The sequence below is a fragment of the Pristiophorus japonicus genome, chromosome 15 (genome assembly GCF_044704955.1).
Source record: "Pristiophorus japonicus isolate sPriJap1 chromosome 15, sPriJap1.hap1, whole genome shotgun sequence".
In the NCBI taxonomy this organism is placed as follows: Eukaryota; Metazoa; Chordata; class Chondrichthyes; family Pristiophoridae; genus Pristiophorus; species Pristiophorus japonicus.
In genome coordinates, this window is record NC_091991.1 from 23,788,981 (window position 1) to 23,806,230 (window position 17,250).

Sequence of the window (17,250 nt, forward strand, 5' to 3'; positions counted from 1 at the left end):
TATTTTCTATGTTTCTATTTATTTCTTCATTTTTTTCATTAGTTGTAATAGTGGGGAAGTTTGTGTGTGGGTCAGAGAAGTTTGAGGTTTTTTGTTTCTTTTCTTTATTCCCGTTTTTCAGCGAGCATGGCGGCAGCCTGCTGATGTGAAATTCAGTCGGCCTCCTAAGCGCTCGCCCGAGGATGAGTGTGCAACACCACTTTTTAGCGCTGCGCTCTCACCTTTGGGCATTAAAACCGAATTTTGAAGTTTGAGGCTGCACCTACCGCTTGGCGGTAAATTCAGCACTCAAAAACGGCAATACCGAATTTCAATCCCTGTGTCCTCTGGTGGAGTAATTCAAAACAAGAGGACGTAATCTTAAAATTAGGGCTAGGCCAATTAAGAGTGAAATCAGGAAACATTTTTTCACACAAAGGGTAGAGGAAACCTGGAACTATCTCCCTCCCAAAGGCTGTGGATGTTGGGTCAATTGGAATTTTCAAGACTGAGATTAACATATTTTTGTTAAATAAGCTGAGAAACTATTAAATGTTGGTGTTCACAGAGATTTAGGTGTCCTCATACAGGAAACCCAGAGAGTTAGCATGCAGGTACAGCAAGCAATTCGGAAGACAAATGACATATTGGCCTTTATTGCAAGGGGTTGGAGTACAAGAGTAAGGAAGCCTTATTACAATTGTACAGGGCTTTGGTGAGACCGCACCTAGAGTACTGTGCACAGTTTTGGTCGTCTTTTCTGAAGAAGGATATATTTGTCTTGGAAGGCGGTACAACGAAGGTTCACCAGATTGACCCCTGGGATGAGAGGATTGTCCTAAGAGGAGAGATTGAGTAGATTGGGCCTATACACTGTGGAGTTTAGAAGAATGAGAGGTGATCACATTGAAACATGTAAGATTCTGAGGGGGATTGACAAGGTAGTTGTGGAAAGGTTTCCCCCCTGGCTGGAGAGTCTAGAACTAGGGGGCATAGTCTCTGGACAAGGGATCAGCCATTTAAGACTGAGGCGAGGAGGAATTTCTTCACTCAGAGGTATGTGAATCTTTGGAATTTTCTACCACAAAGGGCTGTGGACGCTGAGTATGCAATGTATTGATTTTTAGACTCAAGGGGAATCAAGGGATATGGGGATCAGGCGAAAAAGTGGAGTTGAGGTCGAAGATCAACCGTGATCTTATTGAATGGCGGAGCAGGTTCAAAGGGCCGTATGGCCTACTCCTGCTCCTAATTCTTATGTTCTTATGTATCAGGTATATGGAGAAAATGCAGCTCAATGGAGTTGAGGTACAGGTCAGCTATGATCTAATTGAATGGCGGAACAGGCTCCAGGGCCTGAATGGCCTGTTCCTATGTTCTGTGTGATGCTGATGGCTGAATACAAGTGAAAGCTCAACTATTTTTAACAGCATAAAGAAGAGGAAACCAGCAATGCTAGAAGAGAGTGTGTAGTATGATATTACAATGACACTTGAAAGCCAAATCATTCCTCCGGATCAATGAAGATCAATGGTGTCCTACACTTTATGGTTTCATTTTAAATTGGAATGAAATGTTCAGGGCGAGAACTGTTCCTAGTTATTTAATATTGTTTTGTACTGCACATCAGCGGTAAACTTGTCACCACGTTTGCTATTAGTGCTCTGCATTCGGATAATGTTGCCATGCCAACATGCCTAGTCTATAACGACATCGGTACAAGTACCCCTTAGCTAACCCATAACATGACTTGCGGCTTTTAAAAAATGAATACCATAACTGAATATTCTAGGAAAACTATCATCTGCTATTGTATTGTGTCTAAAAAGCTGACAATGAAGGTTACATTTAACTTGTCCAATAATTAAACCCAAGCTGCCTATCCATGCATCTTCCACAATGTTCCAGCTTTAACTCATGGCTGACATGAAGCAGCAGAAAACATGATATATATTTCAACCTTTAGAGAATCTTGATTGCATTGATGGATTGTGATCAGGAGATTTTTAAAGTTTTTCGGAGAATGCTGTGGATGGCCAACAATTCTACTTCACAGTATTCAGAATTAGAAATGTTCTTGATTATCTTGGGCAGTTCCAATTGTTGCTGCTTGTGCAAACTGGTCTATTTTGCCTTACCGTGCCATGACTCTGCATGTGATTTATTTCTTTGTGAACTGTTGTTAATGCTGTGATTTTAATACCTACACAGATACATTGGGTTTATTTTCTGACTGACTTAATGGGCTCATACTCTGTGCACTTTTCTAAATGCAGTTGCTAACCGGTTGTGGTACATAGAGGGATTTAGCATGGGAACCTTAAGCATTTGTACAGGAACAACTCTGGTTGAATAATGTACCCCAGTGATTGTTTTGCATTACCTTCATCAGATTATTTCTCTTGTAACCATTGCCGTGGGACTTGTATTATTTTGCATGTCCCCTTCAGCCTCATAACACACTCAGATGAGCTTTTCTGAATGTATTTGGTTTAGTTGGCAGGGCAGACACTGATTTCCCTGGCAATCTAGTTTGAAGGAATATCTAATCTTTGCCAGTTCATTGTAGACTGGGAGTCTGTCCTCTATCGCAGCTATGGCAGGATGATTTGCCTGAAAGTGGAATATGCATCTATTTTGCAACGAGTACACCTCTGTTCCCTTTGCAGCTCATGCACCAGCAAGTTCCATTTTTGGATCCAATATCCCAATTGCCCGAATGTTATAAACTCCAAAGCTGAATCCAAATTTGCTATCTGAAGAATTAAATGGTGCTGAACAACAGTTTGTGTATACAGTCAAATCTTGGTATAAGGAACTGCTTTGTATTAAAATACGTTTTTTTTTAATGAATTGTTTTGTTTGGTCCACTGTAGTCAGGACAGGAGCTCCAATTATAATTGGATGAATCCTTGATTAAAAAATGAGTAATGCTTTCTGATTTGATGTGGGTTTGATTGTGTACCGACAGGCATCAGAACTTTCAAGTTCGGGGATGCTTTTGACGCTGTGAATTTTTTTTTCTTGACAATGAATTAACCAATGCCAGTGCATTTAGAAATATGTCTTTCTGTTTTGCAGTTCAGGCAGATCTTTGATGCTGCAGTTTGAGATGTGCATCTGGGTCACAAGAATTATTGATCATCATTACACAGAAAGAACAACTCCCATTGGATCATTTTCAGAGGCTGGATTGAGTCCAAGTCACTGCACTTCCACCTGAGTCAATGCAGATGTAAATCCCGATTCTCATCAAGGAGGTTATTCTAGGGTAGTGGAAGAGATCAGTCATTGTACATCTCACAATTCCATTAATGAAGCCCGCATTAGAAATTTAACAATGAACGGTTTATTGATACTTCATGATTTATGGGACATCCCTTACTCAGTTGTTTAATAATGCGTCCTAATGCCATCTGCAGTGTTATAAAAGTGACGCCCAAAGCAGAAGCATTTACATCAAGATATTACTCACCAATCACACAGGGATCAACCTGTTCTCGTCTTTTAATATTTAAACACATTTATTAGATTAATTCTGGAACACAAAGGTGACAACTGGTGGCAGAATAGAAAGAACAAAAAGATTTAAAATTACTCCTTTTGAGGACAGCTTCATTCGAGGCAAGCTGAGTTAGCCCAAATTATTCAAGGTGTTTCTTGACGTATGCAGCCATACAAATCATTTTACTGCCCTTGCTAGAGACTATAAACAGGATACTTGCCAAACAATTTTTTTTTCATTCACGGGATGTGGCCGTGGCTAGCAAGGCCAGCATTTATTGCCACCCCGAATTGTTCCCGAGAAGGTGGTGGTGAGCCGCCACCTTGAATTCAACTGAGTGGCTTGCTAGACCATTTCAGAGGGCAGTTAAGAATCAACCATATTGCTGTGGGTCTGGAGTCACGTATAAACCGGACTGGGTAAGGGCAGCTAGTTTTTTATTCCAAATGTATTTAAATTCCCCAGCTGCTGTGATGGGACTGAACTCATGGCCGAACCTTCTCGGTGCTGTGAGTTTGGCAAAATAGCCATGATTGACAGCAGGGCGGACATCCGCTCTAAACCCACCTCCATGTCAATTTCCCAAGTGCTGGCTCTGCCTACGGTTTGCAGACCCGGCACTGAGCAGCATTTTTTTGAGTTAGTTAATTTTAACAGGTCCTCACCATTTTACCAAGTTTTCTACGAGGTTCCTGTCCCTCTGGGATCACGTCAGGTTAATGTGTCGGATTCTCAACAACTCTGGATTAGATTGACTAGTTGACAGCTGCAGAAGTGGTATAAAAGCTATCATTTCACAGCTGTTCAATTTCCAACCATAGAACCTGGACTTGGAATATACTTTTCAGCTTTATGGAGGTTTGAAGTGTTTATCCACTGTCACCTCCTTGGAGCAACCTCTCTCACCATTGACAAATCACTCTCTGTCATCTCAACTTCATCTGCCATCTATTCCATCAGCTTCAGTGCCCTTGGAAGAAATCTCACCTTTGTCCTCAGAATTCCACCATGATCAGCCCCAACACCAGCATCACCAGGCACACCAGCATCACCAGCAACAACACCAACCTTCTCCGCAATCACCTGATGCTGTACAGGGCATCAGCATCCGACCACATTGCTGCCCAGGACGCCAGGGATGGCCTCACCATGGCCAGATATACCTCACTTGGCACTGTATACCCTGGCTACCACATGATGCGCCAGGTTGGCACTACCCCACACCAGGTTAGCACCACCCCACACCAACACCATAAAGCATCCCTACAATGCCCAAGCCATTCCTTTCACACTCATCACCATTGCGTGGGGTGGGGGTACTGTTATGTGTCACCATTCACTGTAACTCACTAAGCCACTTTCAAAAGTGCACACAAATCTATCCAAGAATGCAAAGTGTTGAAAATAAAGATTTCAATGTTTGACAGCACATTAGCAGAAACTTTTCATCAGCATTGGCGATAACACCCAATTGTGTGTTGTTAGTTGGTATGATTGGACAAGGATGATGGTGAGGTGTGGCTAGTGAGATGGGGATATGATAGTATAGATAGATAGTGAGGGATGGGTGGAGGTGCAAGGTAAGTTGGTGTAAGTAAGGATAGGGTAGGGAAGACAGTGATGTGGATGTGATGAGTTGGTGTCCTGGGGAGGTCTTTTCCGCCCATTGAAAGGGAAGAGAACCTCCCTACCTGCTGTGACTTCCTCCAAAAGCACCTGGAGGGAGTGATGGGAGAGCCTGGGTGCAGCCATGCGCCTTTGTGCAGTGTTTGCAGCACCTTAATGATGTAGAACACTGACGGCACAACTGTCAAAATGTATGTGGGCATGGTCCTTTTCAGGAAACCTACTGATGATGCGTTATCAGATGACATCATCAGACCCGCTTCCTTTTAATCAGGAACCTTGCAGGGCAGGCTTAACAAGGCCCAACCATAAAATTCACGTGGACAGAGGCGGATGAAGAAGGGAGCTAGGTTCCAGCACGCACTCGAAGTCGCCCGCCTCGCTCCCGACCTTGTATGAAAAATTGCGGCCGGATCATTAGTCAAGGCCTCTGGATTACTAGTCCAGTAACATAATCACTATGCTACCATACCCCTGATATCCCCATTATTGTTAATCACTTTATCATTTCATTTTTGAACATTGCTTAAATGCTAAACCATTTCATTTGCGCTCATAGCATTTGCTGTGCAATTAGTGAGAGTTAGTATCGCTCCCTCTTTTTTAATGCATTCATAGGAAATGGTAAATTTACTTATTCAACTCTCTGAGCTCACATGAGGTGCAACAAATACACAACTGAGAAACCAGCTCCCTTAATAGGCATTTAGCAAGATCAATACAGGTATAACGTCCAAAATCCAGAATCCTGGGGCCCGAGACCATTCCGTTTCAGACAAGAAAATCAATAGTCTGAAATCCAGAATCCTTGACCGAATCCGTGCTGGGTTTTGAGTGGCGAGGTCGAAATCTGGCAAAACCCAAAATCCGGACTTGATTTTCATGTCTCGACCGAATACATGCTGGGTTTTGCCTCAAAAATGTCTGGTTTTCGGACAATAATTTCAGATTCCGGACGACTCCATCAGCTATGCACAAAATGTCCGGTTTTTGGACAATTAGTGTTTTCGGAGTTCCAGATTCGGGACATTGCACCTGTAGCACACTCAATACATCCGTCCAGTTGTGGAGTGCACAAAATGGAGCATAAGAGCAGAAAGGAATGCTCTCTTGATGATCCTTAGACTATTGTGTATGGTGCAAGGGAATGGGAAATGCCCTCTATGGATTGTACGGTCAACTGATGACTAACCAGTGCATCCCACAGACATCAGGGGCGTTCACACATGAGGTCAATGTGATCTCAACAAACTTCTGCACTTGGAAAATCTGTGGAAGAAGGTCTCCAACTTGAAGAGAGGTGCCACTATAAGCAATGAGGGCGATGCCATTTATCCCTCTAAATGATATTTGATTATCTATAAATGACTTTGCATTGCTATATTTAAGTATGACTGCCAATTGTCTAACATTGGTAGACATGCCTATCCAAGGTTGCAGGTGCCAGTCACAATTGGCTGAAGTTTCAGCGAAGTGTATTATTGACCTGTATTTAGCTAGTAACTTTCTGTAACGGTAGCAGGAAAGATAGATAATAAGCATTCTTTAGAAGTATTACAACAGGCTAGAAAAACCTAACAGGCATATTAGCAGCAGAGAAACATTGTTCTCGAACCTTGTATATAGATGTAAATAATTGCACAAAAGTATAATGCCGTTTCCTCATCTTCCTAATCTATCTAATTAACCCTTCAGCATTTTAAATACTTCAATCAAATCACCCCAAAGTCGACACTTCTCTACAATAAAAAGACTCAGCTCTCAGTTTATCATGATAACTAAAGGTTTTTAGACTATGCATTAATCTAGTGACCCTTCTGTGAGCCTTTTCCAGGGCTTCTATATTTCCGTGCTACTATATTCACCATGCAAGGGGACCATTGCAAGACACAGTATTCCAGATGAGGCTTAATCAAGATCTTGTACAAGGGCACTATGGTGCTTTTTGTTTTATATTGAATTTTGCTAGCTATAGGTCCTAATACTCTGTTTGCTTCCATTATATTCTCGACATTCTATAATTATTCTGCCAATTCACTTGGGTTGATACTGCAACTCACTACTCAAACAGTGCAGACTTCTGAAATGTGTTAGGAGGCTAAAAGGTCTTATCTTTTATAATTCTGTTCCCAGAATGTGTTTTATTGTGAACCATTTCATATAGGATTTCAAACAGAAACTTCATCGACTGTGCTTAAAATGGGTAATACATGTCTAACAGGTGCTAACCTTGTATTTCACCCATCCCCCTTAAACAATTGTGGATTCTTTCATTGTGTATGTTGTAAGCATAGCTTGGAAAACGTTCCTACATTATGAGAGTGACTGCATTTATGAGCAGGAACAGGCCACCTGGCCCCTCCAGCCTGCACCGCCATTTAATAAGATCATGGCTGATCTGATCATGAGCTTAGCTCCACTTCCATGCCCGCTCCCCATAACCCTTTATTCCCTTATCACTCAAAAATCTGTCTATTTCCGTTTTAAATATATTCAATGACTCAGCCTCCACAGCTCACTGAGGCAGAGAATTCCATAGATTTACAAACCTCAGAGAAGAAATTTCATGTGTACTCATTGGCTGTAAAGCAATTTGGAGCATCCTGAGGTCATGAAAGGCGCTATATAAATAAAAGTATGATCGTTCTTTAATTACTTGCATATTTTTGCTGGTGGCCACATAACATATGAATGCCCAGGCATTAGTAACCTTTCTGCTTGCCCTGCAATAGGACAGGGTGTTAGGTGATTGTCTTCAAAAATGAAATTAAAAAGTTCATTAAAATAATAAAGATGTTGAAACTTTATAACGGGTTCTTTTTCAGCTGGTTTTGAATTGTTAGCATTTCAATGGAAAAATCACATCTCCAAATAAACTGCTGATTGAGATTCACATGTTGTGCCGACAATATGATATTCCAGTGTATTATGGAGGGGACAAGCACTATCTGGTGAATGTTTTAATATTGGTCCCTGGAATAATACTAATGATGTGAATTTCTTCCACAGTCCCTACTTCATTAATGAATACATGGGCATAAGAAATGAAAGCTTCATGAAGTTAGCAGCAGTCGGAACCTGGATGGGAGATTTTGTCACTGCCTGGATGGTGAGGATAACCTTTCTTAATAAGAGACCCATTTATTTTCTGACTGTCGATGTTTAACCGGAGGTGTAAAATTATGTGAATTTAATTCATCACCCAGAATGTAGCAGGCTTGTTACAATGCAGACAGATATATTTAAAAAAAGGCTTGGCTAGGATTCAACAGATTACATTTTTGAGCTTCAATTTCTCAAGATAAAATATTGGAATCCTGACTACCCTTACAGTAGCTGGATATGTGACTGATGTTTTACTGTACACGTGAATTGAGACTGAACAACAAAACTCACATTTGCAAAAATGTGAATGTGCATAATATATCTTATCAAACGTGTGAAGAAAAGAAAGAAAGATTTGGATTTATATAGCGCCTTTCGCGACCACCGGATGTCTCAAAGCGCTTTACAGCCAGTGAAGTACTTTTGGCGTGTAGTCACTGTTGTAATGTGGGAAACGCAGCAGCCAATTTGCACTCAGTAAGCTTCCACAAACAGCAATGTGATAATGACCAGATAATCTGTTTTTTTGGTTATGTTGATTGAGAGTTAAATATTGGCTAGCACATCGGGGATAACTCCCCTGCTCTTCTTCGAAATAGTGCCATGGGATTTTTTACATCCACCTGAGAGAGCAGACAGAGCCTCGGTTTAAAGTCTCATCTGAAAGAAAGGTGCCTCCGACAGTGCAACGCTCCCTCAGCATTTACTGGTTTGCCTCCCCAATCACCATTTACTGGAGCCCCTCCCCAATACTCCCTATTTACCCCTCCCCCAGTCATCAAGAGCCATGGCGCAGCCTTGGACAATGTGGACCATTTTCCATACCTCGGGAGCCTATTATCAGCAAGGGCAGACATCGATGACGTGGTTCAACATTGCCTTCGGCCACCTGAGGAAGAGAGTTTTCGAAGATCAGGCCCTCAAATCTGGCACCAAGCTTATGGTCTACAGGGATGCAGTGATACCCGTCCTCCTGTATGGCTCAGAGACGTGGACCATATACAGTAGACACCTCAAATCGCTGGAGAAATACCACCAACGATGCCTCTGCAAGATCCTGCAAATCCCCTGGGAGGACAGATGCACCAACTTTAGTGTTCTCGATCAGGCCAACATCACCAGCATTGAAGCACTGACCACACTCGGGCCACATTGTTCGCATATCCGACACAAGACTCCCAAAGCAAGCGCTCTACTAGGAACTCCTACATGGCAAGCGAGCCCGAGGTGGGCAGAGGAAATGTTTCAAGGACCCCCTCAAAGCCTCCTTGATAATGCAACATCACCACTGACACCTGGGAGTCCCTGGCCAAAGACCGCCCTAAGCGGAGGAAGTGCATCCGGGAGGGCACTGAGCACCTCGAGTCTCATTGCCGAGAGCATGCAGAAATCAAGCGCAGGCAGCAGAAGGAGTGTGCGGCAAACCAGACTCCCCACCCACCCTTTACGCCAACGACTGTCTGTCCCATCTGCGACAGAGACTGTAATTCCCATATTGGACTCTTCAGTCACCTGAGAACTCACTTTTGGCACGGAAGCAAGTCGATTTTGAGGGACTGCCTATGATGTGATGATGATGATGACCCCTCCCCAATCTCTGCTTTTACTGGGGAGGGCTCCAGTAAATGGGGGTGTTGGGGAGGGCTCCAGTAAATGGTGCCAACTTGCAGTAATGTTTATGAGTGAAAGAAGGTCAGAATGTTTCTATGGGTTAAAAATTAGTGTGGGCCTAACACACATACACACATTAGTAGGAATATGTGTGTGTGTGCGTGTGTGTGTTAGGCCCATGCAGCAGAGTCTGGTCTCCAATCGTCTTTGATTCCCTCACCATTGGACCAAGTCCGTGTGGTAGCTAAGTTGGTAGATACTGGACCACGCCGACTAGAAAGGTCGGAGGTACAATACCTGGTCTATGTTGAGTTCGCTGATCGCAGTAATTGCGCTAAGAGGCCAGCAGCAAGTTCGGGACACGAGGCCAGTATACATGTGGTAACCAACCACCAAAGCATGAGTGGCTGCAGAGAGTGCGGAAAGGCACAGCAGAGCCTGTGCATGGAGAGCAGCGAGTTGGATCTGGAGCCAGGGGGCCCGGGGTACAGGGTCAGGTATTCTATGTTGAAAACATAAGCTGAAAAACAGTGAGAGATAACTGGAGGGAGGGACCGAGGGGGTTAGTAAGAATGTGTGTGTGTGCGTGTTAGGCCCATGCAGCAGAGTCTGGTCTCCAATAATCTTGGATTCCCTTACTATTGGACCAAGACATTGCTCTGTCAAGTCCGTGTGGTAGCTGGTGTGCAACGACCACCCCACATTAAAAGAATTCACGCACAGGCATCTTCCACCCTTTAAAATGAAGTTCGGGACTTGGCCCGCATTGGTCTCATCAGTCACCTTAGAACTCATATTTTAGTGTGGAAGCAAGTCATCCCCGACTCCGGGGGACAGCCTGAGAAGACTCCCTCAGCACTGCACTGGAGTGTCAGCCTAGATGTTATGTGCTCAAGTCCCTGAAGGGGGACTTGAACCTGCAACCTTCTGAGGCAAGAGTGCTACTCACGGAGCCACACCTAACACTGTTGCCAAAGAAAGGGTGCCAAAGAAAGGCTTCATGACTGCATGGAAATGATGCTAAGGGTAAAGGTCTCATTTGCACACTTCATGTTGCAGGAATTCAGAGTACAAGTGAATCCATTATCCTTTATGATTATTGTTTTTGTATTAACCCCATTGTTCAAATGTGCTTTCCCCCCAAAACACTGTTGTCTTGAATTCACGCCAAAAAGATCGTGTCCATAAGTAGACTGTAATATGTCCATACTATACAGTACAAATGCACACGAGGCCCATACTTGAGAGAAGGTCACTCTGTGACCAGTAACCTTTATTTGCAAGCACTGAAGTGAAGAAGGTGGGTGGAGCTACCCCTTTTATACCTGAAAGTCCAGGTTAAGAGTGTCTCCCACAAGTTCACCATCTAGTGGTCAGTGTTCTCACGGTGTACAACTAGTCAGTTTATACATGGGTTTCAATGACAGTTGAATACATGACATCACCTCCCCCCCCAAAGGTCTTATGGGGATCACAGGTTAAGTCTCTCTGGTGGTTTACACTCCCTTGTAGAGCGCCTGAGTTGGGGCTCCGGTTGTTGGGCGCTGGCCTGAGTGTCTGCTGTTTGCGGTGCCTCAGGCCTGTCCGGACTGCCCACAGTGACTGGGCTCTCCTCCACTTGGTGCCGGTGTTCGGTCACCTATGGTGGAGTAAACTCTACACCGTGTTCTTCCTCTGCTTCTTCTATGGGGTTGCTGAACCTCCTTTTTGTTTGATCCACGTGTTTGCGGCAGATTTATCCATTGGTAAGTTTAACAACCAGAATCCTATTCTCCTCTTTGGCAATCACAGTGCCTGTGAGCCATTTAGGCCCTGCAGCGTAGTTGAGGACAAAAACAGGGTCATTAACATCAATACATCGCGCCCTCGCATTCCCGTCATGGTAGTCACATTGTGACTGGCGCCAGGTCTCAACAATTTCTTTCATGGTGGGGTGTATAAGGGATAACCTGGTTTTGAGCGTCCTTTTCATTAGCAGCTCTGCGGGTGGGACCCCTGTGAGCGAGTGTGGTCGGGATCTATTGGCCAACAGGAGGCATGATAAGCGGCTTTGTAGGGAACCCCCTTGGAATCTGAGCACCCCCTGTTTGATTATCTTCACTGCTCGTTCTGCCTGGCCGTTTGAGGCCGGCTTGAACGGTGCCGTTCTGACATGGTTGATACCATTTCCTGCCATGAAGTTCTGGAATTCAATGCTTGTAAAGCACGGGCCATAGTCGCTGACCAAGACGTTCGGTAGACCGTGGACGGTGAACATTGCCCGTAGACTTTCTACCGTGGCAGAGGATGTGCTTGAATTGAGAATGTTACACTCGATCCATTTGGAGTAGGCGTCTACTACAACCAAAAACATTTTTCCCATGAAAGGGCCTGCGTAGTCCACATGGATGTGTGACCATGGCTTGGCGGGCCAGGACCAGGAGCTAAGGGGGGCTTCCGTGGGCGCATTGCCCAGCTGGGCACACGTGTTGCACCTGGGAACACAAAGTTCCAGGTCTGCATCCATCCCTGGCCACCAAACGTGTGACCTGGCAATTGCCTTCATCATGACAATGCCCGGGTGCTCTTTGTGGAGTTCTCGGATGAACACCTCGCTGCTCATCTGAGGCATGACGACTTGGTTTCCCCATAGTAGGCAATCGGCCTGAATCGAGAGTTCATCCTTGCGCCTGTGAAATGGTTTAAATTCCTCGGGGCATGCCCCGTACGTGGCTGCCCAGTCCCCATTCAGGACACATTTCTTGACTAAAGACAGTAGCGGGTCTCTATTTGTCCAGACTTTGATCTGACGGGCTGTCACGGGTGAGCCTTCGCTTTCGAAAGCTTCAACAGCCATGACCATCTCAGCAGCATGCTCAGTTGCCCCCTCGGTGGTGGCTAGTGGGACCCTGCTGACTGCATCGGCGCAGTTTTCAGTGCCCGGTCTGTGCCGAATTGTATAGTCGTAGGCAGCTAACGTGAGTGCCCACCTCTGTATGCGGGCCGACGCATTTGCATTTATGGCCTTGTTGTTGGCCAAAAGGGACGTTAGGGGTTTGTGATCTGTCTCCAGTTTTGGCCTCCTGGCCTTGGACGCTCACAACTTGTCGATACTCATCAGGGACTGGCTGGCTCCCATGTCTAGCCCCATTGATACTGGGATGCCATTGAGGAGCATTTTCATAATTATCGGTGGTATCCTGGTGTATGAACTGTATGTGGTCCACATGAACTCGCTGAACTTCAGCTTCCAGCGATTTCCCCCAGTGTCCATTTGGCTTCGTAGGGCTTACATCAGGCCCGTCCTCCTCGTACATCAAACTGGCTGCAGGCTTCCTGCACATACGTGCCAAGTGACCGCTGACGTTACAGTTTCTGCAGGTATATTGCTGATACCTGCAAGCTCTGGCTGTGTGTTTGCCTCCACACCTCCAACATGAGCTGTTGTTGGAAAGAAAAGGTCCATTACCAGTCGATCGTCTCTGACTGTCTCTGTAACTGTCCTTAAGCGCACCATTGACGGATGTTGATGGCCCTTGCGATGGCATGAATCGCCGTTCAGCTAGCCATTGTCTCTGTTGAATTCCCCCTTTGGGTTTGACTACATGCTCGGGCATGTCCAATTTCCCCTGTCTGCCTGGAGAACTGTGTGCCGCATTAACAATGTTGACTCCCTGTCCATTTGCTGCATTTAAACCAAGATTTTTGTCAAACAACATTCTGGTCTCTTCCTCCCCTGAGATAAATGTCTGGGGCATCAAAGCCGCCATTTCCAGGGTCAAGTCTTTGGTCTCAATCAGTTTCCTGAAAACCCCAGCGTGCCTGATGCCCTCAATAAAAAAGTCTCGCAGCATCTCCACTCTGCATGCATCTGGGAACTTACATAGGCTCGCCAGTCACCGGAGATCTGCCACAAAGTCTGGAACGCTTTGCCTTTCCCGCCGACGGTGCGTGTAAAACCGGTGTCTCGTCATGTGCATGCTGCTCGCCGGTTTAAAATGTTCCCCGATCAACTTACTGAGCTCTTCAAAAGTCTTGTCCGCCGGCTTCTCTGGCGCTAGAAGATCCTTCATCAGGGAGTATGTCCTAGATCCACAAACCGTCAGGAGGTGAGCCCTGCATTTGTCGGCCGAATCCTGTCCCATCCATTCCTTAGTGATGAAACTTTGCTGTAGTCTCAATAAAATTGTCCCAATCATCACCAACATAGTACCTCTCGTCTGTGCTGCTAGTGGCCATGCTCGCGTGGTTTAAATCCCAGTTTCTCGTCGCCAATAATATGTCCTTACTATACAGTACAAATGCACACGAGGCCCATACTTGAGAGAAAGTCACTCTGTGACCAGTAACCTTTATTTGTCAGCACTGAAGTGAAGAAGGTGGGTGGAGCTACCCCTTTTATACCTGAAACTCCAGGTTAGGAGTGTCTCCCACAAGTTCACCACCTAGTGGTCAGTGTTCTCACGGTGTACAACTTAGGTCAGTTTATATATGGGTTACAATGACAGTTGAATACATGACAGACTGCGCCTTTTATGATCAAAAATCTGCACCCTTGTGCATTCCATGTATGGGTTTGCATGCTGGGTTTGAACAATTGAGATCTCATTGCAGTATAATAGCCACTGGAGAATACATGGGATGCCTATCACACAATTCGTTCCCTTCTCAGGGGCACAAAATATTATGCAGTCAAGCTAAAGCATAGTGCTAAAATTAATTTGTTAGTTTTATTTGTGGGTCAAGTAAAACTGTATCAACCAAAGGTTACAGCAAGATACTGAATTTGCACAATACTTCAAAACAATAAATTTAGAGTTCATACACAAACAAATTAATATATCCTTTCTCGAACGTATTAGAATTTGATCAGTATCGTGCACTAGTCAAATGCACTTGGAGAACACAAATCCAACTTCATCTGCAGAATTCAGATCTCCCACCAGAATTCAAGCTGAGGCTGTAATTTATGCCATTCGATGCTTCTCGTGTTTATAGCTATTTCCTCAATGTAAACAGAGAGTTTGACAGATCTCGCAATTTGTGAGGTGAGTTTTAGTCTGAACGCTTGCTGCTTTCTCCATACATTTCCCTTAATAGCGCAGCAATCGAAGTTAGATTCATCTACTCCTGAGTCCGCCAATCTGCATAAAATAACATTTCAAAAAGTTGTTCTAGCCATCAACTCTTCTGCTTAATTAGTTTCTGAGCATAGGCATTGAACCAAACAATAAAAGTGATTACGGCAGACATTTAACACTGAAATAAAAACAGAAAATGCTGGGAACACTCAGCAGGTCAGGCAGCATCTGTGAAGAGAGAAACAGAGTTAATGTTTCAGGTCGATGACCTTTCATTTATCCCTGAAAATTGAGTTATAGAATGCACTGTTACTGGACAGAAAGTCCCAATTGAAAATGAGTGGTAGTAAATTTAAATAACAGTTTAGTAAGTTAGGTTAATAAAATGATTAATGGCCTGCAGTGCCCACTGGTTGCTCACAAACCAATGGACATCATTCACTTCGTCCATCACCGACCGGCATACTATGGCTGCAGTGTGCATCATTTACAAGATGCACAGCAGAAACTCGCTAAGGCTTCTTCGGCAGCACCTCCCAAACCCGCAACCTCTGCACCTAGAAGGACAAGGGCAGCAGTTGCATAGGATCACCAACACCTCCAAGTTCCCCTCCAAGTCACACACCGACCTGACTTGGAAATATATCGTCGTTCCTTCATCATCACTGGGTGAAAATCCTGGAACTTCCTCCCCAATAGCATTGTGGGAGTAGCTTCACCACATGGACTGCAGCAGTTCAAGAAGGCAGCTCACCATTACCTTCTCGAGGGCAATTAGGGATGGGCAATAAATGCTGGCTTTGCCAACGACGCCCACATCCCATGGACGAATAAAAATGTTTCTGCCCTATAGTCACTCAGCCATGTACCAAAGATCAAAACGGGGTCAAGCAGTCGGAGAGACCCTCACTGTTGATTCCTGGAATGGTAAATGGTGGATTTTGCCAAACCCAAAAGCAGCCCCACCAGGAAGCCCTCTGATTTGTTTGCTCTGTGCACCAGGTGATCAAAGATGAAGCATGCAGGGTGATGTGAAGCCATTGAATACGCTGCCAAGATTCTGAGTCAGTTATGTACATTGGACACCATTGCCAAAGAAGAATGGGGTCCTCTCACAGCCATAGCTGTCTAAACTCAATATTTTAACTCTGATTTACCCCAACTATCTGACATCAGAAAATAAATAGAAACTATCGCTGTTTACATAGGATTACATAGGATATACGTCACAGAAACAGGCCAGGCAGGCATTTATGCTCCACTTGAGCCTCCTCCCGTCTTTTCTCATCTAAATCTATCAACATATCCCTTCTCCCTCATATGCTTGTCTAGCCTCCCCTTAAATACATCTATACTATTCGCTTCAACTACTCCATATGGTAGCGAGTGCCACATTCTCACCACTCTTTGGGTAAATAATTTCTGAATTCCATATTGGATTTCTTGATGATGATCTTATATTGCTGGCCTATAAGATGATCTTACATTGAAGGCTCTATCAAAACCTTTCATAATTTTAAAGACCTCTATTGGGTCATCCTTGAGCCTTTTTTCAATAGAAAAGAGACCCAGGCTGTTCATCATTTCCTCATATATTTACCATTGTATTTCTGGTATCATCCTTGTAAATCTTCTCTGCACCCTCCCCAGTGCCTCTATATCCTTTTTATAATATGGTGACCAGAACTGTACGCAGTACTCTAAGTGTGGTCTAACCAAGATTCGATACCGGTTTGGCATAACATCCCTACTTTTCAATTCTATACCTCTAGAAATAAACTCTAGTGCTGGTTTGCTTTTTTTTTGTACTCCTTTGTTCCTCTAACCCACCTAGACTTGCACCCTCCAAGTAATAAGTGACGTCTATTATTCCTACCAAAATGTAATGCCTCACATTTGTTGAAATTCATTTGCCAATTATATAATTCTATGCCCATTCTGCAAGTTTATCAATGTCCTCCTGTAATTTGTTGCAGTCCTCCTCAGTATTGATTATTCCCCCACCTCCCTCCCCACAATTTGGTGTCATCTGCAAATTTAGAAATTGCATTTTTGATTCCAAAGTCTAATATAAATTGTGAATAACAGTGGTCCCAGCACTGATCCTTGTGGAACGCCACTACCCACCTTCTGCCACTGTGAATAGCTACCCTTTACCCCGACTCTCTGCTTTCTGTTTTGAAGCCAGCTAGCTATCCAATCTGCTACTTGTCCCCTGACTCCGCATTCTCTGACCTTGTTCATCAGTCGGGTTTGGCACACCCTTAATCAAATGCAATCCATATAAATTTAATTCACCAAGCTGTCTCTCCCACTTGCTCAAAATAGACTCATAACCATTTACAATTATTTCAGTAATTGAGA

General features: G+C 44.2%; 1 protein-coding gene across 6 annotated transcripts in view; it reads left to right on the forward strand.

Moving 5' to 3' along the window:
* Positions 1-17,250, forward strand: part of tmem117 (transmembrane protein 117) — a 408,913-nt gene that overhangs the window by 209,263 nt on the left and 182,400 nt on the right. For all 6 annotated transcript variants that reach the window (XM_070901596.1, XM_070901595.1, XM_070901597.1 and 3 more), the window contains exon 4: positions 8,120-8,219. In XM_070901596.1, coding sequence (XP_070757697.1) covers positions 8,120-8,219 — 100 coding nt within the window. The remainder of the gene's footprint in view (positions 1-8,119; positions 8,220-17,250) is intronic.